The 23,109-nt window shown below is 45.5% G+C and overlaps 2 protein-coding genes across 10 annotated transcripts in view; one reads left to right on the forward strand and one right to left on the reverse strand.

Annotated features, from left to right (window-relative positions):
• Window positions 1-8,286, reverse strand: part of Ttc19 (tetratricopeptide repeat domain 19) — a 62,014-nt gene extending 53,728 nt beyond the window's left edge. For 6 of the 8 annotated variants that reach the window (XM_085829934.1, XM_085829936.1, XM_085829933.1 and 3 more), the window contains exons 1-6: window positions 8,057-8,286; window positions 7,862-7,965; window positions 6,075-6,185; window positions 5,613-5,651; window positions 4,919-4,975; window positions 4,158-4,219 (exon numbers count right to left, since the gene is read on the reverse strand). In XM_085829934.1, coding sequence (XP_085686060.1) covers window positions 4,158-4,219; window positions 4,919-4,975; window positions 5,613-5,651; window positions 6,075-6,185; window positions 7,862-7,965; window positions 8,057-8,237 — 554 coding nt within the window. In that variant the 5' untranslated portion in view covers window positions 8,238-8,286. The remainder of the gene's footprint in view (window positions 1-4,157; window positions 4,220-4,918; window positions 4,976-5,612; window positions 5,652-6,074; window positions 6,186-7,861; window positions 7,966-8,056) is intronic. The other 2 variants (XM_029483994.2, XM_029483995.2) reach the window with 1 other exon arrangement.
• On the forward strand, window positions 8,278-22,455 carry Zswim7 (zinc finger SWIM-type containing 7). 2 transcript variants are annotated; one of them, XM_029483998.2, is made up of 6 exons: window positions 8,278-8,482; window positions 11,458-11,556; window positions 13,075-13,096; window positions 15,707-15,809; window positions 20,701-20,805; window positions 22,073-22,455. In XM_029483998.2, the coding sequence occupies exons 1-6, from the start codon at window positions 8,407-8,409 to the stop codon at window positions 22,223-22,225; spliced, it is 558 nt and encodes a 185-aa protein (XP_029339858.1). In that variant the 5' UTR covers window positions 8,278-8,406; the 3' UTR covers window positions 22,226-22,455. The 2 variants fall into 2 exon arrangements, with proteins under 2 accessions (XP_029339858.1, XP_021032887.1); XM_021177228.2 differs by lacking the exon at window positions 11,458-11,556.
• Window positions 22,456-23,109: the final 654 nt, after the last annotated feature.

Genomic DNA, 23,109 nt, shown 5'->3' on the forward strand with positions numbered 1-23,109 from the left:
GAATGCTGTAAAGTTGCAGATGGAGGACTGGCTTGTGAAGTTTGAGGGGAAAAAAAGACTATCAGGGCCATTATTCTATTGTGTTTTCTATTAACAATCTTGGTTTCTCATCAGCTGGAGCTGAAACATCAGCTATGATTAACAAGAAACCAGCACCTCTGAAGTGAAACCTTTGCTTTGCTGAGACAATCAATGTTCCTTAGCTGAAGCTGAGAAATAAGGGGTGATTTAGTACCAGCATCATTAAGAGGAAATATTCTAGGGCTATGTACTGAGGGTCATCACACAGAGCTGTGGTGCAGAGGGAGCCAAGGTGGCATCTCATGCTAACAGCCAAGCTTGGTGATGTGAAAGAGTCACCCTGGCGGTACTGGTTTTAAACACATGAAGGAGGGCCATGAGTTGCAGCTGAGGCTGGCCACTCTATCGACAGGGTGGCATCCCTGAAGAGAGTCCAAGCACAATGGTGAAATTACAGCTCAGTTGCAGGGGAGACCCCAGCATACTGGAGACAAATGTCAGGACACTGCCAAGGACAGGAGCAGGTGCAGAGTGGAGCTGCCCTGAGCCTATAAGCCATGTATGCAGTGAAGGAGAGCTGGAGAACCAGACTGCCCGAGCACATGAAGGAGCTTGAATCTCAGACATAAGAGCTATTTATACTTCTGAGAAGAACTGGGTTCTACTTTGATCCTAACTGTGCCCTGGTTCTTCCCTCTTAGAATAGAAAGGATGTAACTTACTTTAGATTTACAGAAGCCCACAGCTGGATATGTTCAATAGACTGAATTTTAAAGTGTTTTTTTTTAAGACTTTGGGACTTTTAGAAGTTACATTATGTTTTATGGGTGTGGTGGCACACACCTTTAATCCCATCACTCAAAAGGCAGGCAGATGGATCTCTGTGAATTGGAGGCCAGCCTGCTCTTCACAGTGAGTACCAGGACAGCTAGGACTATGTAGAGACCTTGTCTCAAAAACAAAACAAAAACGCAAAAACAAAAACATGTTTTATTTTGTGATATTAGTATTAACATCTTAGGGACAAGTGTGAAAGTAAAGGTTAGCGACACGTTTCTGTGTAAAGGTAACAAGGGGCCAATCAAGCTATCTAGTTTTTATCAACATGACACAAGCTAGAGTCAAAGAGGGACTGTCAGCTGAGGAAATGCCTCACTAGATCAGCCTGTAAGCAGGCCTATGGGGACATTTCCTTGGTGTATGATGAAGTGGAAGGGCCTAACCTACTGTGGATGGTGTGACCCTGGGCAAACAGTCCTGGGTGTATAAGAAAACAAACTGAGCAAGCTAGGAAGAGCAAGCCAGCAGTCATCATTCCTCCATGGCTTCTGCTTCAGTTCCTGCCTTACTCTCTACCTTGGCTTTCCAACAGACTGTATCCATTACAGCGAAAGAAACCTAAGACAATGGTCCTTAAGGCCTCACGGGGTTTCTAGCTTTCGGCAACATCCAAACTGTGTCCAAAGCCTTTCATGCAGCTAATAGATTTTTCTATTACGTTTTTCGTAATAGAAAAAGTTTTTCGAGTTGGTTGGTGTCCCTTTTGCTCTACTGGGGTTCCTGTATGGCTACATGAGCTGGCCTCTTCAGGTTCCATGTCCCCAATGCTGTGAGTCACAGCTAAGGTCACCCCCATTGATTCTTGGGTGCCTTCCTTATCCCAGGTCTCTGTCTTGTCCTAGGGATGTCCCCTACCTTTCCACCCCTGTCAGTTACAGATTTCCATTCATTCTCTTGGACATCTGGCCATCCCTCCTCTTATCTGATCTTGAAATACCCCCCCAACCCTCTCCCAGACCCCTTTCCCACAGGGGATGGAGCAGAGACTGAGGGAATGGCCAACCAATAAGCAGTCCAAACTGAGACCATGGGCAATAACCAATCCCTGACACCATTATATTAATGATACTCTGTTATGTGTGCAGACAGGAGCATGTTGTCCCCTGAGATGCTCCATACAGTAGACGACTCAGACAGAATACAGACACCCACAGCCAAACAGTGGATAGAGCTTGGGGACTCTTATGGAAGAACAGAAGGAAGGATTACAGGCCCCAAAGAGGACAGGAACTCCACAGGAAGACCAACAGTCAACTAACCTGGACACTTGGGGCTCTCAGGGTCTGAACCACCAACCCATGGGGGCTGGGCCTAGGCTTCCCCATACATATGTGGCAGATGTAAAGCTTGGTTCTAAACATCTGGAATGGGGTTATGTGGGTCCTGAACAACTGGAATAGGGCCTATCCCAAAAGCTGTTGCCTGGATGTGGGATATGTTCTTTTAACTGGGTTGTCTTATCTGTCCTCAGTGGAAGAGGAAAGCCTAGCCTCACAGAGACTTCAAGTGCCAGGACTGGAGGGATACCCAGGAGGTCCCTACCAGGGGAGTAACTGGAAGAGGGACATTAAACTTTTTTTTTTTTACTTATTTAATAAGTAATAATAATAAGTAAAAAAATAAAGTTTAAAAAAATTGTGTCAAAAATTTATAGTGTACACACCTTTAATCCCAGCACTCAGGAGTCAGAGACAAGTGTAAGTTCAGGGCCAGCCTGGTCTACATAGTAAGTTCCAGGATAGCCAGGGCAACATGGAGAGGCCCTATCTCAAGAATAAGTAAGTAAATAAATAAATAAACAAACAGAATTCAAATTTATCTACTATTTTTAAACTAGCACTTCCTAGCTTACATATCCAGTGTTAGCTAGCATACAGGAGATTCCACTAGGCTCCTCCCAGGGACCTAGCAGGTGCTTCAGGTGTGGGCTGCATACAGAAGGACTGCGCCACTGTGAGCTCACACCCTCTCTGTTCCCACATGTCCCCAGCCAGTCTCTCTCACCCTTTCTGCTCTTTTCAGTCTGAGTGCATGAGTGTGTATGTGTGTGTTTGTGGTCTGATCGTCCTTTCTCTGTCCTCATTTCTGTTCCCATCTGTCTGCCTATGTGTCTGTCTCTACCCCTTCTCTAGGCCCTCACTCCCATATCGTCCCCAATTAACATCTTTATACTAGATCTACTGCATGGTATAATTACTCAGATGCACCCTGGGATGAGCCCACCAGTTACCTCCTTGCCACATTATATTTCATAACATCCAGACCTCCCTCTACCACTAACTATATGCCCCTTCAAAATCCTACAGATGATTATTCCCACGTGCTCTACAAACCTTTAAACAAAACAACTGATTCCTTTTATAGCCACTCGTGCTGAGTTATTTTCATGTCAGCTAGATATAAGCTAGCGTCACCTGAGAGGAAGGACCCTCAACTGAGAAAATGTTCCATAAAGTGGGGCAGTAGACAGCTGTAGGGCATTTTCTTAATCAGTGACTGACATGGCTGGTGCTGCCCCTGAACCTGGGTCTGGGGTGCTGTAAGAAAGCAGGCTGAACTCGGGAGGCAGAGGCAGGTGGATTTCTGAGTTCGAGGCCAGCCTGGTCTACAAAGTGAGTTCCAGGACAGCCAGGGCTAGACAGAGAAACCCTGTCTTGAAAAAAAAACAAACCAAAAAACCAAAAACAAAAGAAAGCAGGCTGAGTAAAACAGTGAGCAGGCCTCTGCTTTCAGGCTTCTGTCTGTTTTGAGTTCCTGTCCTGACCTCCCTCCTTATATATATACAAACCACATAATCCCTTTCCTCCCCAAGTTGCTTTTGGTCTTAATGCTTTATCACAGTAAAAGAAACCCTAAGACACCAGTTATTTCCAGAATGAATAAAGAGATAACCCAGAAGTAATTATCACCATTTCCCCTCATTCTTCTTCCTCTGCTGGTGGAGTGGCTTCTTTGAGTGTATTATCCTGAAGTACTTTTTATACTGTTCCCTTTGCTTCTAGGGAGAGTTAACTACAGTTCTGACTCTATTTCCCTTCTGATTTCAAGCAAGAATCAAATACTTGATTAACTACTACAGTTCAGTTACAGGGATGAGGGCTTTGTTCCACTTAGGCAAATGGAAACCAAAGGAGGAAACTGCAAACAGCTGAGAAGTGCAACGCTTTGAGTGTGGCATATGGTTTCTGGAGACCCAGATGCTTGACAGGTAAATTAAGATTATCCCAAGGTCTGAGTTCCCTGCTCATCATTCTTCTACCTGACCACTACTATTCCTATATTCTGATCATACTTACTTATTCTGAGCAGCATAGATGTTGGCCAGTTTCAGAGAGATTTCAATTATTGCATTGTCTTCCTGTTGGGATAATTAAAAAAAAAAAGAAGAAGAAAATTCATGAGAAGTAAAAATTTCTTACAGAGTATTTTCAACTTCTATAATGAATTCTGCCTTTCACCTTTTAAAGGAATTAGCCAGCTATGAATTCTTTAGCAATCATTACTGAGAATTAGTGAAATACTAGCTATTTTTATATAGGTCTGGGGGTGAAACAGCCACCTTTTTAGTCAAAGTACCTTATGAGCTGGGCCTGGGGTGAGGAGTATCCTGGTTGGTTTTTTTCGTCAACTAAATACGAGCTATAGTTATCTAGGAAGACAAACCTCAATTATGAAAAATGGTTGCCATCAGATCAGGTTATAGGCAAGTAGGAGGCACTTTAGTGACTAATGACTAACATGGGAGGGCCCAGCTCATGGTGAGCAGTGCCTCACCTGGGCAGGTGAGGTTGGTCGGTATCAGAATGCAGGCTGAGTTAGCCACAGGAGTGAGCCACAGGAGTGAGCCAGTAAGCAGCATTTCTCCATGTCCTGTGTTTCAATTCCTCCTTCCAGACACCTGCCTAAAGTTTGCACCCTGACTTCCCTCAGTGATGAAATAAACCCTTTCTTCCATGAGTTACTTTTGGTGTTTTATTACAGCAAGAGAAACTCTAAGAGGGAGGTTTCATTTCATGAACTGCTTTGATGAGGGGGTAACACTAGGTGATGTGCTTACCTGCTTCATGCCTCCTCCAAGCAGATAACTCATTGTTGCTTTAAAAAGCTGTTCTGCCTAAAAGCATAAAGATTTTCTTTAAACCATCTACATATGACTCTTAATTTAGGTAACAACTTAATGTGAGTGTGTGCATGCATGCATGTACCCGTGTGGAGCACTGAGATTTTTTTAATAAAGGGGCCAAAAGACGAGGTCCTCACATCCTCTGCGTGATGAGTGAAAGCTAACTTCAGCAGGTCAGTCACCTCAACCAACGGGACAGACTGAAGACTGCTCCTAATATACACCCCATCAATGAAGCTGTTTAAATACCCTCAATTTTTGAATCAACCTTCCTTACAGTGAGGGATCATAGCGTAGATTTAGGTTCTGTCTAACACTAACAGGCAGAGAGATCACCAACCCCTTTAAGACATTTTATAAGGATGTCTCCGGCACTTTAGTCTCCTCTCCTCCCTTCTTGTAGGCCGGCCGGAGGTGAAATCAGCTCACTCACGCAGATGAAGACGTATCTTAATAGAATAGAGATGCCTAACAGTCTTTGGCATACATGTGGGCTAATCAATTAAAAAGAAACACAGCTGCACGTTCCGCCACTGCATTTTCGGGACCTTTCTGAGCAAGTAGCATCCCCTTAGTCAGCTCCCTTGAGGCATTACCAGTTCCAGATGTTACAAAGCGATTGACTTACATTTTCAAGCTGCCCTCGTATAAATGCTAAGTTGGCCATCTGAAAGCAAATTATAAATGGCTGTTCAGTTCAGAGTGCTGCGCTTACACAGATTCACAACTTTTAAATGGAAGACTCTCCCCTGTTTTCACATCTTAAAAGAAAAAAGTTCAGAACCGAGAAAACGCCACCCGTTAATCTGCTAGAAGCTCGGTACAGCAATAGTGAAAGACGCACACGGTTTATTTTATATATTCTGTTAAAAGCAAACTAAACCCAGATCACCAATGAAAAGTACAAAGCTATCTGTTTCTTTATGGTTTGAAATTACAAGTGACCCTGTGGAGGGTACAAAAATTAAACCAAGAGAAAGCCTAGAAACAAACACCTTCAGGACATCATGGCAGTCAGGAAGATAAATCAGCAGGGACACTTTCTCAGCACGCACCCTTCCGCAATAGCTAGACTGGTTAGAGCAGTTACCAGGTCGTAGGTGTACGTGATGGCCTTCCTGTTGTCACTCTCATATGCAAGGCGAAGAGCATCATGCAAAATCAGCTCGGCTGCCTCTGGCTCGTCTTTCATGATGCTCAACTAGAGAGAAAAGACAAAGGCAACATTAACTGAGCTATAAGGAAGCAGCTGTACTCTGCTGCAGAGCAGACACTTCACAAAATGTACTGAATCCCGGCTATGTCCAGATACCATGCCCACCCAGCTGACAGGGAGACTAGCCTCCCTTGTATCTAGGTGTGCTCATACAACAAAGTTTTAACCAACAGATCACACAGGAGGAATGTGTGCCATCTTTACTTTGTTTTTCCTCCAGAGACAGAGACCAGGCTGCCTCCTGACCCACAGAGATCCACTTGGCGCGGCCTCCTGAGTGTGGCAGTTAAAGGTGTGGACCACCACACCTGGCACTGTGTTCCTACTGAAGCTGTTCGCCTTTCGTCTTCTTCTCTTCCTGAAGATTACAAGGAATCAGGTAGGACAAGTAGGCGTGATTAAAACTCAGGAAAAGAGGAAGAAAAACAGCACAGAAGCATGACAAGAGGAATCTGGAACGTGTTCAAGAGAATGAGAGTAAAACTGAGGTAAAGTGACTAAGGAGTTAACCATGTAACGAAATGGACAGAAGAATGACCCCAAAAGACAGGGGTGAAAAGAATGGATCTTCAGAAGAGGTGGACAGAGGGAGCTGAATCACAGCTGAGACAGCTGGCTTAGATCACTTCCAGCCCTGCAGCCCCTGACAGGGGGGTTGTGGATTCTCACAGGTACAGGGAAAAGTCACTCAGCTGTCAAACAAGAAGGCACTACAATCTGATTTACATTTTCAAACCATTACTCAGGTTGCTACACGGACAAAGGACTGGGGTTGAACAGGACCTGTGTGAGGAAAAAGGGGGGGGGGGGCGGGGGTGGAAAAAGAGGGCGGGCAATTTGAGAAGTGTTCTGGATTTGATGGCAACTGTGTTTACTGCTGTGTAACTGGGAATTATCAACGACACACTTTAAGAACAATTATGATTCTTTTCTCTTTTTTTTCTCCTCTTTTTTGAGACAGAGTTTCTCTGTGTAACAGAATCCTGGCTGTCCTGGACTTGCTTTGTAGAGCAAGCTGGTTTCAAACACACAGGGGTCCGCCTGAGGAACCACTATGATTTTTTAGGCTTAATTTTTTTAGGTGGTAGAGAGAACACTGTTAAAGCCATATTTGGGGGGAAGGAATTTAAGAAAAAGAGTTTAGTCCCAGGCATGCTAAATCTGAGAGATAGCTGTGGCCTTGCAATAGAGACAGCATGTCAATGACACACTGCAGTCTGTGAACACAAATCTGGACGTTGATGGCATTAAGTCGATATTGAACCCATTGGAAGAGATGAAATAAACCTGGAGGGGGGAAAAAGGGATGTGGAGAAACAGATTTAGACGCAAACCAATAAGCCTAAACGATACTAAATTGCATTTTGGGGGCGTTATTCATAGTCTATGAACAAAATGTCATTCGGCTTGGAGGTTAGCTGATTAAAGCCACCCCCGCAAACCATTCTCAATCAATACGTTTGGACAAAATAAATAAATAAATAAATAAATATGGGAAATGTGAGGGTGCCGTCTCCACCTGCACTCACAACTGCAGCGATTCTGCTGCAGGATTCGCTCTGGACCAGTCTGGATGGATCCCAACCTTCCACCCAGGGCCAATCCATCCAGGCCTCGGGAAACCGGAGCGGAGGGCGCGCGCGCCCGGTCGAGCCCCTCACCTTGGCTTGCTTCAGCAGCTGGATGATCTCGGCCTCCGTCTCGTCTGTCGCGTCCTCTCCGGGCTGCTCGGCCGTCGCCGAGGGTCGCGAGAACCAGGCGAGAGCTGCGAGAAGCGGCTCAGAGGTCACCGGGACCGGCCCGTGCCCGCGTCCCCGCCCCCGCCGGGCCGGCCCCGCCCGGAGCGCACCGCTCACCTGCCAACAGCGGCAGCACCCTGTGCCCCCGCGCCGGCGCGCCTCTGGTCCGCAGCCGCTCGGTGCCTGTCCCCGCGTCGCCCGTCCGCTCCGGCAGCAGGCGCGCCGTACAGCCCCCGCACCGCCGGCCCGCGGCCCGCAGCAGGGTTCGACCCAGACGCCAGCGAAGCAACCGGAACATGCCGACTCGCCTTCCCTCAGAGCTCCACTAGCTGCGACTGGCCCGGGACGCCCCGCCAGTCCGCATGCGCGATGACGCGTGCTGACATCACGCCGTCTCGCCCCGCCCCCGGCCTGCGGCGCGCTTGAAGTTCGCAGCGCCTGGGAGGAGAGAAGTCGGGCGGCGTGCCATGGCGGTCGCGCTCCCGGAGGTGGTGGAAGAGCTCCTGAGCGAGATGGCCGCCGCTGTGCGAGACAGCGCGAGAAGTACGGCCCGCGGGCTTTTATTCTTACCCCGCATGGTTATGTCCCTGAAGCCTGGGCTCCTTAAATCGCTTAACTAAATAGAGGGATTTGAGTGACTAGACGTCAGATCCCTGCGTGCGAGCTGGTGTGCGGGAACCCCGGGTACTTGAAGACTGGGTACACCCAAGGAGTGGGCGAGGGCAGGGATGCGGAATGGCAGATGCGTAGACAATTTCGAGTTACTCAGAATCTTTATCCACAATCCGTGATGCAAGTTTAAAAATAATACCTTTGTTTACTACTTTGTTTAGTAAATAGATTTTACTAAAAAACATTCTAGGGATGCAAAACCTTAAAAAAAAAAATTGGGAAGTTGAAAAGTACTTCTCCCCTCTGGCCTGTAGAGGTCGCCCTATGCCTGTCTCCAACAAAATGACCGACCAAGGATGATCTTTGCTTACTCACCAGAGTAGGAGGATCTACCAAAAGGGGAAACTAGTAACGAGGATCTACTGTGTAGCTCAGCTGGTAGAGAGGCTTGCCTGGCATGTAGAGAGCTGCCGTGGATTCCCCACCACCGCACAAGACTGGGCACATGGCTGTAGTCTCCGCACCTGGGAAGTGGAGACAAAAAAAAAAAAAAAAAGAAAGAAAGAAAGAAAAAAAGAAAAAGGGAAAGTTTAAGGTCAACCTCAGCTACATAATGCTAGGCCAGACTGGGCTGCTGGAGACTTTGTATCAAAAAACTGGAGGGGGGTGGTGCTTTTGAAGTGTAGACTAATTAAAAGCACTCTCCCAAAAAATAGCCTCTCTAAATGATAGCCAAATTAGAGCTCAAAACTCCTATTGCTCATTGAGTGTGCTCTGTGAACGGGTTTGAGTTACTGCTTCAGTGGGACTAGAAAAGTAAACGAATAGTCTCATTTTGGTCTTTTTCGTATGTGTAAAAGATTCAGCCAACCAGGTATTCAAACATGCTTTGACTTCAAAGAAGTTGTCGGGTGTTAGTCTGTTGTGAGCTCTTGCTTCCAGGATTTGACCACAGATGTTCTGAGATGTTGGAACGATACGAGTTTTACAGAACCATTATCAGAACAGGGCTGTTTGTTAATCCATAGCCAGTAACTGAAGGGGCCCTCTAGCACAGGAGCAGAATCTCAATTCCTGTTTATTTTTCAGTAGAGCAGTTTTCAGTATTGGGTCTGGGTATACCTTCCTAATCCCCCATCTTCCTTGGTAACCGTGCAGAATATAAGTCCAGGTTGCACGTATATGATTTTGACCATGTAGAAGCTATGATTTCCTTTCCTGGGTAACTTGGCTCCCCTGAATTAATAACCATCTCGGCTTTCTAAGCGTGTTTAGTTTTCTACATATGTATTTTTACTTGAACTTTAAATTTTATGCCACTATCATGGGTCTCCACTTAAAATGTTAAGGTAAAAAAGACATTTTATCAGTTACATTTTCATAAAGGAATCTGCGAAGAGCCTGCCGACTTGCCTAGTATGGACTGGCTGCTGTCCGGTCGGGCTGCTGTTGTCTTCCTTCAGTGTTAACTAGGAATTCTCTTTTCCCAGTTTGGGTCTTGTGTTAGCACATCCTACAGTTTACTTTCCTCTTGTTTATCCACTTGTGTATTGTTACCTGTCTTATTTTATGCAGTACATACTTCAGTAGGTTTCTGAAGAAGGCATGAACTGTGCTTTTGCGGCTTTGAATGTCTAAAAACGGTTTTTCTGCTCTCACACTTGGTTAAAAGGTGTTGAGGCTGGCCAGCGGCCCACATGTCTGGGTTCTAGCCTGGGAGGCATCTTGGAATCTGGAAGAAAAGAGGGAACTAGGCGGCTCAAGAAAGGATGGAACCAAGACATTAGTCTGATCAAGGTTCAATTTTACTATTCGGAGACACGGGGTTATGAAAAAGGGGGAGGGGCCCATTCCCGCCAAATCATTCTTGGAGTCCAGTTTCAGGTGACCACGTGTTGACTCCTGAACCGCTAGGCTGCGGGTAGTAGCAGTGGGAGTGGCAGAACGATAGGGTGGCTGGCTCCACCCCCACCCCCACCCCCCCATGCTCTCTTAGTGCTAACAGTCAAAACTGATCAGCCAGATTTCAGGCTGGGGGTGGGGGGAGGTTACAAAAAGGTATTAAGTTTCATGTTGGAAATCTTCAGACCTCTGAAAACATTGTTCCATAATTGTCTAGCATTTTTGTATCTAGCATTGCTCCTGAATTTTGTCGGTGGCTTTTATTTTCTCTGGGTCTTTGAATTGCAGTTGCTCCTAGGTATCCATGATGGTTAAGACTGCTGATGTACAGTCCCTTTGATAGTATGGCATGTGACCCATATTCACCTTCCTTTGTACTTTATTTTATGTATATGAGTACACTGTAGCTGTACAGATGGTTGTTAGCCTTCATGTGGTTGTTGGGAGTTGAATTTTTTTAGGACCTCTGCTCACTCCAGCCCCAAAATTTATTATTATACATAAGTACATTGTAGCTGACTTCAGACACACCAGAAGAGGGTATTAGATCTCATTACGGGTGGTTGTGAGCCACCATGTGGTTGCTGGGATTTGAACGCAGGACCTTCAGAAGGGTAGTCAATGTTCTTACCCGCTGAGCCATCTCACCAGCCCCCTTTGTACTTTAATATGCTTGAAATCACCCCTATGTCACTCACAGCTCCTGTCCTCTGCAGTGTCAGTGCTGAGTAGGTAGGTAGATGGCATCCTGGGTTGCTTAGAGAAAATGAGAGAATGACATGTTTAGTAGAGGCTCAGAGGTTTCAGGGGTTGGTAGTACTGGTTTCTGTGTGATTTTTTTTGGCCTCTTTATAGCCCAGGCTGGCCTTGCTCCCTGTGCTTGTGCCTTTGGCCTCTGAGCATCCCAGTTATAGGCATGTGTCTGGCCTTTCCATTTCTTTTTAAACATTCTGTGTGTATGGGTGTTTTGCCTGCATATGTATCTGTGCACCATGTGGGTGCAGTGCCGTCAGAGGCCAGAAGATGGCATCAGATTCCCTTGGACCGGAATGTGAGCCAGCTGGGACATGAACTGCTGAGTCGTGGTTCTTATCTCGTGTTAGGTGAGTCCACAGATGTTGGTCCTACCGGTGTGGAGAGCCAGTTATAACTTCTTTATGACCATGATTCTCAAGCTCTGATAAGATTTTGTTTAAGTTTCATTTTTACTTCTGTATGAATTTTTGCATGTGTCCATGTGTGAGGGAGCCCCCAGAGGCCAGAAGAGGGAGTTGGACCTGTGGAGCTGGCAGTACAGAGGTTAAGAGCCACCTCAGTATGGGTGCTAGAAACTCCAGCTGTCTGAGAGTGGCCAGCCAGTGCTCTTGGCAGGTGCACCACCTCCAGCCCCTGGTTTTGTTTTCCACTCGAACGTGAGGCTCTACTAACTTACTTGATAGACATTTGGGGTTTTTTTCCTAGTATTCTCATCCCTTGGTTATAGCATGTCCTTTATTGTCCCTGAGTGATTTATCTCCTGTATTTAATCTTTTTATCCCTGCCTCTGCTTCTTGGGAACTTCCTTCAACTGTGTCTTCCAGATTTTCTATGAGGTTTTTATTTCTGATATTATATTTAATTTATAATTTTCCCCTGCCGGTTTTATGATTGCATTAGCCTGTTTGTTCTGATATTAGTGATAGTTGTTGGAACTTTCCCTCTGACTTCAGTGTTTCCTCTAAGTAGATTCTTTTGTTGATTTTTGTTCTCTTTTTACTTAGTTGTGGTAATTTGTAGTTGCCATGTTTAAGGATAGAAAACTCAAGCAAGGACTTACAGACCTACTTACCATGGGTCTTACTAGGTGGCTTAGCTGAACACCCATGACAGTGCTATTCCCTGTCCGCTGGCTCAGATTCCCAATGAATCTCCTGCCTGGAGGGCGAAGACTGGGAGAGCAGCTCAGCCGCAGGGGGAAAAGGAGGAGGGCTGGTTCTTGCAGGAGCCATGTTGGGAAGAGAGCAGCCACTCCCCCTGGCTTGGGTGTTTTCTCCTAGTCCTTCTGGAAATCCTCTATTTGAGCCTTTCGTGAACACCATCAGTCATCTGCCAGAGGGAGCGACAGCCACCCACAGCTGAGAAAGGAACTGAGACAGATCCTTCGGCTTGTTTGTCTGTTCCTTTTATTTATTTATCTTTGAGACGCTGTCTACATAGTCCTGGCTGTTTTGAACTCAATATGTAGACCGCAGACTCACAGAGATCTGCCTGCCTCTGTGCAGAGGGTTGGGGAGGAGGATGGAAGGTTCTGGAGCATGTACCAGACCTGTGCTCAGTCCTCCCTACCAATAGCTGAAGATGAAGATCCATCTTGTTGAGGTCTGGAAAGTTATGTTCCACTTTCATATTTGCCCCCAGTGTATTTTAGCTGTTGTTCCCCTGCCTCCCCATCCTTGGGAACTAATGATTCTTTAAATAAGTAAATAGATCCCATTATTGCTTCAGTGGGTTGGGAAAGACGTAGAATTGGATAGATAGGTTCTGTTTACATCGTCTGCAGTGATTTGGGATTGTTGTTATAAGAGCTTCATGTTTGCCGTGACTAGTCTAACATGACTAACTCTCCTGTTCCCATCTTACAGTTCCCGACGAGCTTCTCTTATCGTAAGTACAGACTCTTGTTTGATCTATAAAAAGAGTTACACAGTTTTAAGAGCCAGATCCTTTCCATGTATTTCTTGCTCCTATTCCAGAGGATCAGAGTTCCATTCAGAAGGCACATAACCACCTATAACTCTAGCTCTGGGGGATCGATCAGATACACCTCAGGCCTTGGTGGGCCCTGACACACACTTGTTTGGTTGTTTTTTAACGTTTAAAAACAAGGCAGACCTGGTGGCAGGCACAGGTTTAATTGCAGCCCTTGGAAGGTGGAAGCATGAGGTCCAGGAGTTCAAGGCCATCCTCAGCTACAGCAGAAGTGTGAGGTCAGCCTGACTTATGTAAAACCTTGGCTCAAAAAACAAAACCTAAGTCAGATCTGGAGAACAGACTCAGTGGTTGAGAGCGTTTGGTTTGGTTCCCAGCACAGACCTTGGGAGTTTCCCAAAAGCCTAATATCCCTCCCTGACATCCATGGGCACCTGAACACAGAATGCATTTAAATATACTCAGACATATGCACTTACACATAAGATAAACCTTCTTAGAAATAAATTAATAAGTAGAAAATAGGCAAATAATAAAAGAATACAAATAGCCAAAAAACTATTGGGGGAAATGATAAGTATTTCTAATAATCACAAATTAAAAGATAATTTCTCCTATAAAACTAGCAACCCCGGGAAAGAAGGTTGACAGGTCTATGGATGAGTAATACCTTGCTAGCGATGTCAGTTGGAAGGTAGCCTGGTACCTTGGTTAATGCTCTGCTGTGAGGACCATCATGACCAAGGCAACTTATAAAAGACAACATTTAACTGCGGGCTTGCTTATGAGTCCTTAACAACCTGGTCAGTTTTACCAACTGTGGATCAAACCTTCAAATATAGGAGGAGCCTAAGGGGGCATTCTCGATTCAAACCACCACACCCGGCAACTGGCAGTATGGCTTTAAAGCATACATATTCCTTGACCTGGATATCCCACTTACAAGAATGTCACCCAAGGAGGTAACTGTGATGTTCATAAAGACTTTACGATGAACAGATTCACCCAGTACTGAATAGGACAACACAAGAAACTGGAAATAACCTACTCAAAAATATTCCTTCAAATATAGGAGCCTTTATGTTTATGGAGAGTAAAAATGGTTCACTTTTACAGTACAGTAATTTTTATGGCCATCAAAAGTAATAAAATATTTCATGTGTTTTGAGAGATGTTCATAGAAGCCATGAAGTAGACAAAGCCATTTTTAAGATAATTGAAGTTAACCATGGTTATCTCTGAGTAAGAGGCTCTTCAGCAAATTCCATTTCCTTATTTTTGTTGATTAAATAAATCTTTATGTATTTGGTATAAGAAATTCAAAAGCACTCCTTCTCAATTTTTCCTAGTATAGAAATTCAAAAGCACTCCTTCTCAATTTTTCCTAGTACTGTTGTGTGTGAGACTAGATTCTGGGAAAATGAAGTGATACACAAGTTATATTTTAAACTTTATAAGCAGTGCTGTGTGTGCATAGGTACACATACACATGTACATACATACAGTCATTCCATGAATAATAGGATACAAAACATTAACAGGAAAGAAACCAGCAAGTATATGAGGTCTTGCTGCGGGTGTAGCTCAGAGACAGAGTGTATTCTGAACGTATATGGGGGCCTGGGCTCACTCTGCAATGTGGGATAGAGAGAGAAAGAGAAGAGGAAGCCCAGGCTGAGGAAGGGATGAATAAATGCTTGCCAAAGAGATAGAAAGGAATGAAATGTCTGGAAGCTCTTTAATGAAGCATGAAGGGAGCTTGGTTTTTTGCCTGTAATAGTATATAGTCTTTTATTTTAAAACACACAAAAAATCTGAAATAAATGAACAAGATGTTAATTAACACTTATTCTGGGGAGCAAATGAATCCATGGATTTTGTTTCATGGATTGGTTGGGGTTTTTTTCCTAATTTTTAATTTTATGAGTATGGGTGGGTTCTTTTGCATGTTTGTCTGCACCATATGCATGCAGTGCCCATAGAGGCTAGAGACGGGCAATGGATCTCTTGGAACTGGAGTTACAGATGGTAGGGAGCTGCCACATGAGTCCTGAGAATCAAACTCAGGTCCTCAGGAAGAGCAACCAGAGCTCTTATCTCTGAGCCACCTCTCAACTCAAGCCCAAGGGATTTGTTAATAATATTTTTCCCCATGTTAAAATTTGTTTTTTTTGTTTTGTTTTGTTTTAAGTGTGGGGGTTGGCTCGAAAGATAGCTCAGTTGTAAACTGTTTGTTATGCAAGCACAGGGGTCTGAGTTTCATCCCATCACCACTTACAAAAGCCAGTTCCATTGTGTGCTCGTAATCCCAGCTCCGGCCTCGAGGCAGCTTGCAGGCCAGTTAGCAGCCCTCTGTAAAAGAAGTGGATGGCACTTGAGGGACAACACACACAACAGAGGTGCAGAGATCGAGGTTCAGTGGTAGAGTGCTTGCCCACCATGCATGAGATCTTGGGTTCAGTCTCCATCATCACACACACAAAACGATAGGACAGTAAACCTTTGTGTCAAGTTCTCAGGTGACTCAGAATCCACTTTCTAATCCAGTGTCTTTGTATTCCCTAGGCTGGAGTTTGTGTTTGGGTCATCGGCCATCCAGGCCTTGGACCTAGTCGATCGAGAGTCTGTCACTTTAATCTCATCACCCAGTGGAAGGCGTGTTTACCAGGTAGAAGTCTAGAGGTGGGGATAATCCAAACACAAAATCTTAGGACATAAATCTATTCACAGTCTCTGTGGAAGCTGATAACCAACATGAAGTATGTACTAAGCTTTGTGATATAACTTAGTAATCATAATTTAAATATTTGTATTTATTTTGAATTGACAAGAACTATATATGACAATACAAAGTGACATCTTGACATATGATACCTTATAGCTTCATGCTGTTGACACATCCAACTATCTCAGAAAACCTTATATGCTTCCTTTTCTGTGATGAGAACACTCCCTTACAAATTTTCAGGTCTGTGATGCATTGTTCGTTACTGTGGTCAGAAACCTCCCTGAGCTTCTGTCTCCCCTGACTATCTCCATAAGCTCCCCCACCCACCCCACCCCAAATGCTGAATGCTGGTAGCCACTTGCTTCTGTAAGCTGGACTGTTTTAGATTTCATATACGAGGATATGTAGTATTTGATATATTATACCAGGCTTCTTGTACTTAACATAGTATCTCCAGGGATTCTAGAAATTAAAGATAAATACAACTTTTTGATTCTACCAGTAGCACTACATAGAACTAACAGTGGTGTGGAGAGGCTCTTTTCTCAAGTCCAATGGATACCAGCCTCTGCTTTCTTGTTGATTATAGAGGTCTCTGTCTCTCTCTGTCTCTCTCTGTCTCTCTCTGTCTCTCTCTGTCTCTCTCTCTCTCTCTCTCTCTTTCTCTCTCCAAGACAGGGTTTCTGTGTAGCCTTGACTGTCCTGAAACTCACTCTGTAGACCAGGCTAGCCTCAAACTCAGAAATCCCCCTGCCTCTGCCTCCCAAGTGCTGGGATTAAAGGCGTGCACCACCACCGCCCAACCATAATCTCTTGTTTACAGGAAAAAGTCAAAATGGTCCTTGAGGCCATTCCATGTGTCTAGAATAATCTCGTGACCATCCATCTTTCAAAACTGTTGTCACCGGGAAGAGCAACTTAGGAAGGACACGGAAATGCTGTGGCTTGTCAAGTATGTGCTTGGCTCTCAGTGGTTAAGAAAGATGCTGTCAGTGGGTAGGAAATCTCATTGTTTCAACTCTGGCTTCTAGTGAACTTGTCAGAGCTAGGGCCAAGACAGTAACTCTCATTAAAAGATGGTGCCAGTTAATTCTTAGAGAATGACTTGAACGGAGCCTGCTTTGACAAATATGTGTCCCTCCTTATGAATCAACTTGGGAGATAGATCGCTGCGTGTTTCCATTAAGGAAAATGGAGTGTGGCTATATTTACAATTTTTGGATAGTACTTTTTTACTCAAAGGGGTTTTTCTCATGGTGGACTTCTAGATGAACAATCAGCTGGAGCCACTAAGTTTCTTTCTTGTGTTATCTTTTTGTATTTTATATACTTAGATTATCCATGACTTAGATCCCTCCAGTCTTCCCCATGTTTCTTCACTGCAGAATTCTGGTTTCAGGGCTGAAGAGATGGCTCAGCAGTCCTTCTGCAGAGGATCCAGGTTCAGTCCCGTGTGCACATGGCAGCTCACCACTGCCTGTCACTCGAGTTCTGGGGATCTGGTGCCCGCTCCTGGCCTCTGTGGGCACCAGGCACAAACATGTTATACATACACATAGGCAAGCAAAACACTCTTACATATAAAATAAAAATAATATAAATGTTTTAAGAAGTGTCAGGGCAAAAAAGTTTTTTGGTCTCAGCTTCATTGCCATCATAATACCTGACCAGAACGGGACTTCCAGCTGTCCCTCACTTCTGTGACCTGGCTACCAGCTAAAACTGTAAAGATCTTGTTTAAAACTATTTAATTATTTTTATGAATATGACTTTCTTAATGATTGTCTGTCATGTCCTTTATTATATTGTGTTGCTTTATCATTAAAAAATACTCCCTAGATATATAGCTGTCAGCTTTGACTTTGACTGGAGGTGAAGGAGACCAGAAACGTTCGCCAGCCTCATATCAGTCCTACAGTGCACTGTTGTGTATACAGGAGGACTCTGCCTTGGTTCCTGGTTGTATACGATGGAAAATGCTGAGTCAAACACTGCCTTGATACCCAGCTGGTAACCATCCCATGAGTCAACCTTTATTCCATAGTTCAACCCAATATTTTCACTGTCCTTCAGGTGTAATGTATAATTACTTTAAAGTCATCCTGTGTTACCGTCTCCTGAGCTGCTTTCTAAACACATCCTGCTCACTTAGGAAGGGGCCACTTCGCAGCATCCTGGAAGTTTGCAAGGCTTACAGAACAACGCTGCATACCCTCCTGTACATCCATAGGAGGCAAATGTGGTTCCAGCCCTAACGTCCTAGGTCAGCAGTCCCAGAACGTTAGAAAACATGCATGCAATAATTTTTAACATGTCTGCTCAGCTATGCACACTCTATGAGCTCCTTCACCCAGTCTGTATCAGGACAGGGACTGTAAACCCTTCTTCCAGAAAGAGGCAAAACATTATAAATGTAGCTTTCTGACATGCGGTGGCCTGGGGGGCTGCGGTAGTTAGAAGGTGGTACCTGTCGATGAATGGTGGTCAGGGCCGTCTTACAAGCTTCCTGTGGTCACTACACACTTCCCACCCGGGAGACTCCTGTGAGTCCAGTCCTGGTCTTGAGTGTGTTCTTTCCTGTTTGTTAGTTTTTTAAAATCTCAGTTAAGGAGGGGTCTTGAAGGGGGCACATTCCAGCACGTGCTATGATGAGTGGAAGAACTCAGCAGTTCCTGTAAGAGAGGGTCCTTCTACTGAATTAAATTACCCCTAAGGTCAGTTTCCAGCTCTAAACATTTCTAGCTCAGATTTTTGCCTGATTATTGGGTTCATTAGTAGTCAACTGCTAGATAAAGAAGCAGCAAATTCAAGCATTTCCTGTCTTCAGAGTGTCTACTGCCCCAGGCATTTGACCAGTTTGCTTTGAATCTTAGGCAGCCTTTGGGAAGGGTAGGGCTTAGAAACCTCTGTAGAATTTATCCCTGTCCCTAAATCACCAGGCTTTGATGCAACATAATCCAGGAGGAAGCATTGTGATAGATCCTGAACCTGCAGAGTCTCAGAGGCTCTGCCTGCTTTGTCTAAATCTATAGAGAAAAAGACAGGGGAGCCGAGTAAAGAAAGAACCTTAGGGAATGTTCTCGGTGCTCTGAGAGACCGTGCTAATCCCCATGGCTGCTGTGTGCTGGGGAGTTTGCTTTAGGATTAAGTGGGAAGCGGTCAGCTTTAATGCCCACCTCACTATTTAGACTCACAGGTAAAATTGTACTGATAGACAGTGGTGTGTGTGTCATGTTCCTAACACAGCAGGCCTTGGGATAGGAAAGTGTAAGAGGTGGATTTTAATACGTGATGTAAACTAAGTCTAGTCTTTAATGGTATAGAAAAAGGACATTCCTAGTAATCTAAAAATCCCCCGGAGTTCTGCTGACTTAGTCAACAAATAACCAGAGTAGCTGCATCATATTAGCACTCGGCAGACACATAGAAGCACAGCACTTGAGCATATTATTTCCTCGAGTTAAGGCCTTGCCTGTTATTCTCAGGATGGAGCAAAGGATCCTGGGACTGCTGACACTGTAATTTTGGCAAATCCTGACCTTTTGTTTAGATTGCCATCTTAAAGCCTAAATTTAATTTGAAAGCCTTGTGGCAAATTCATAGGACAGTCCATTGTAAAATAATTGAAATGTTGTACCTCCCTTTCTTGATAATAATCTACTTCATTTGGAAGTTAACTCTCAGAATGCAGCCCTGTGTTATCTCGTGTCCACCACTATGGGGAATATCCGGCAGAAGCCACTGTAAAGGAGAATAGGTTTATATTGGCTGACAGTTTCAGAGGGCTCCATCCATGGTTCCTGGGCCCTGTTGTATTGGCCTAGGGCAGCACCGTACATTACAGCAGGGACAGGAGGCTAAGAAGATCCCTTCACCCCACACCCAGGAAGCAAAGGCAGGACAGGAAGGAGGTTAGAATCCCAGTGTCTCCTGCAAAGGCATGCCCCCAGCAACCCAGCTCCCTCTAACTAGATCCTACGTCCTAAAGGTCCTACCATTCCCTGTATGTGCCAGGAGATAACACCCACACTTCTAACACATGTGCCTTTCGGGACATTCAGAATCCAAACCATAACCAGCTGCCAACACAAGTGTCTGGCTGCGTGGTGGTAGGAGTGGTTTCTCTAGCACTCTGGTTGGTCCAGTCTCATCACAGACAAATCTTTTTTTTTCCCTTGAATTCCTTTCAAGTGTCACCAAGGGTGTTTCTTGTACTGAGCCTCTCACCAGCAGCCACATCTGTGTCCTTCCATCCCTGGATGAGTAGGCAGGTCTGAACTTGCCTGGGTCCTGAGACCTCCGTCCTGAGCAGCTGAGTCAGCCCCTTCCCAACACTGCTTTATTTATCCTCCCACGCGGATGCTTCCCCAGCATCTGGCTCGCTTGCTCACACACCCGTTCTACTTTCTTCACCTGAGGGCTGCCCTGCTTCTGCCTCCCCAGGCCCTTTACCCATTTCATTCTCTGGGAATGTAACAGCAGCTTTAGAAATGTCCCTGCATAGTGTCTAATACCACAGGCTAAGGGGCCCATGGTAGAATGTACACAGGCCTTCCCTGGTCTCCATTCTAGCCCTGCAGGCTGAGACCTGTGCACCACATGAAGGAAAGTCGCTATGTGGAAGGCTGAACTGGACTGATGCTCTTCCACCCTCCAACGTCCTGGGAAGCTTAAGAGATGAGTTTGCACGCTGCAGGAAGATAACTTGTGTTGTTCCTTCCGTATAAACCCCACTTCAGACCTTCAGTGATGTCCATGAGCAACTCTGACAGACTGAATGGATTGTCAGGAAGCTGTCAGGAGCAAACTAACACTGTCCTGTTCTTCCCAGGTGCTAGGGAGTTCTGGCAAAACATATACATGTCTGGCTTCCTGTCATTACTGCTCGTGCCCAGCATTCTCCTTCTCAGTGTTACGGAAGAGTGACAGCCTGCTGGTAAGGGTGGCCTCTCGCCACTGCACACAGTTGTGAGAGGAGAGGCCAGCCTCATGTCAGACTTGAGAGACATTTTTGGGAGGTGGGGCGTTTACACAGAATGGGTGTTTCCCTCAGTGTTGGAAGAAATTGTGGTTTATTGTCTTTGTCTTAGTCACCCCCTGGATTCAGCCTCCCACCACAGTGTCACTTTGGTACTCTTTCCTGCGTTCTTATCTAAGGTCATGGATGAGGTCGTGGGGGTCAGTGAGGTAGTCTTGGCAGTGAGTGCTGGGCCAGGGGATGGCCCAGTAAAGAGAGAGAGAAGTAAGAGGTGCTCCCACATCATCCCTGCTCATAAAGACAGCCTGGCCTCACCCTCACCCCACACGCAGCAGGGACGCCTCCACCTGGACCTCACAGCTGTTCACACAGCCCATCAGACTCCAGAGCATGGAGGAAGGACAGCACCTATCTGCATCCCTAGTTCTAAAGGGAATGAAACACCCCATCCTCCTCTCCTGAGAGCAGATGGTTAGTCTTAGTCTTGCCAAAGTCGAGAACAATAAAGTCTACCTCGTTCCTACTTTTTTATATTCTAGTAGCAGCTTAAAAAGTCTTGAGAGTTTGGTGCCAACCTGAGCATCTCCATTCATCCACACACACACATACACATATACACATACACACACATATACACACACACACACATATACACACATATACACACACACACATATACACACATATACACACACACACATATACACACACACATATACACACACACACACACATATACATACACACACACACACACACACACACATATACACACACACACACACGTCACTAACTACTAACCACTAGTAAGGTATATTTCACCTGTAAAATGACAGGATTGTACCATGGTCCTCTCAGGATCAATGCTGTGTTCTGTGTCACAGGTCTGACAGGGTCATCTCCCCACGTGTGTGTGTGAGAATTTCCCCTTCTCCTCCTTCCCCCGAGAAGGTAGCAATGCCTAAAATGAAGTAGTGGTTCTGCACATTCATTATAGTGAAGTTGGAAGTGGCTGGGTAGCTATTAGGTCCACATGAGCTCACCGGGGAGGAGCTCTGAGCCAGTGCCGTGCCTCAAAGCCTGTCAGCCATTGCTGTAACCACACGCTGAAGGCCAGGATGAAACCATGGCAGAGCTCCCTCTCCTTGCATGTGATGGTGAGGTCTTGATTAGACTGGCCAAACATGATCCTGCTTGTCCCTAACAGCTGTGTCCTGTGTTTCAGTGTAAGCATCTTCTGGCAATTTACCTTAGTCAGCTTCTGAGGAACTGCCAGCAGCTCCATGTGTCTGACAAGCAACTGACAGACCTATTGATGGAGGACACAAGAAGGATAAAAGGTGCGGCTGGAACATGGACTTCCAAGACAGAAGCCTAGCAGGAAACGCATTCACATCTCACGGTGCCCGAGGTGGAGGAATGGAATGCACTTCCAGACTTGTGACTGTCACTTCACCCTCACAGGCTAGGCTGCAGAGGGTCTGTGTGGTTAAGAGTCCTCTATGGTCTTACTATTAGCCAGCCTCTGAGCCCTGCAGGTAGAAATGTCCCTTGGTAGAATTAAGTATTGTTGACTCAAATAAAGTCTGAGCCATGTTGTATCTGCAATCAGATCAAGTTATTGAAGTGCTAGTAATGGTTACAGGTGGGACGGCAGGCCAGACTAAGAGCAAGGTTACATGGGAAGAGCATTCAGCAGTAAAGGACCAAAGCACACAGATAGCTAAGGGCCACTGTAGGAGAAGAGGGTGCCGCTGCCAGCACGGCTGATGGGGCTGTACTGGGAGAGGGTGTGGAGAGCAGGGAGCTGGGCTTGCCTGGCGAGCATGTCTAGGCTGTATAGCAGGAGCAAGAACATACGAAAGCCCTGGAAGGAAACTAGATCCTACTAGGAATTTCACTGGTGCAAGCTAGGTACCCGTAGTGGTGTTGGAGAGATAAGATAGGCTCAGGAGAACAAAGGATGAGTGATAATGATGAAAGCCCTGGAAAAGAACCGAAGAGGAAAAGCCGGGGCAGCCAGCAGATCCTAGAGGGTCAGGAGCTTCCTGCTGCTCTGAACAGTCATCTTTTTAGGAACCGATGAGGTAGAAAACTGGAGTAGGTGACTTCATAGCCTAGGGAAACCCCCAGTTGTGATGCCCCAAAACACAAAGCGTTAGTGAAGAGCTGCTGAATAAAAAGCCAAATGCAGCCAGGTGGTGTTTTCCGGTTGGCTGAGCGCTGTGATGAGTTGTGGCAAAGAGAAATGAAGATGTCTCT

The sequence above is a fragment of the Mus caroli genome, unplaced genomic scaffold (assembly GCF_978045245.1).
Source record: "Mus caroli unplaced genomic scaffold, Mus_caroli_1 scaffold_13, whole genome shotgun sequence".
In the NCBI taxonomy this organism is placed as follows: domain Eukaryota; kingdom Metazoa; phylum Chordata; class Mammalia; order Rodentia; family Muridae; genus Mus; species Mus caroli.

Bases quoted from the DNA above. Each gene is read 5' to 3' on its own strand.
- Zswim7 (XM_029483998.2), top strand. From the start codon at position 8,407: ATGGCGGTCGCGCTCCCGGAGGTGGTGGAAGAGCTCCTGAGCGAGATG. The intron at 15,810-20,700 runs GTAGAAGTCTAG...TGTTCTTCCCAG, and splicing joins GTGGAAGGCGTGTTTACCAG to GTGCTAGGGAGTTCTGGCAA. The intron at 20,806-22,072 runs GTAAGGGTGGCC...CCTGTGTTTCAG, and splicing joins GGAAGAGTGACAGCCTGCTG to TGTAAGCATCTTCTGGCAAT.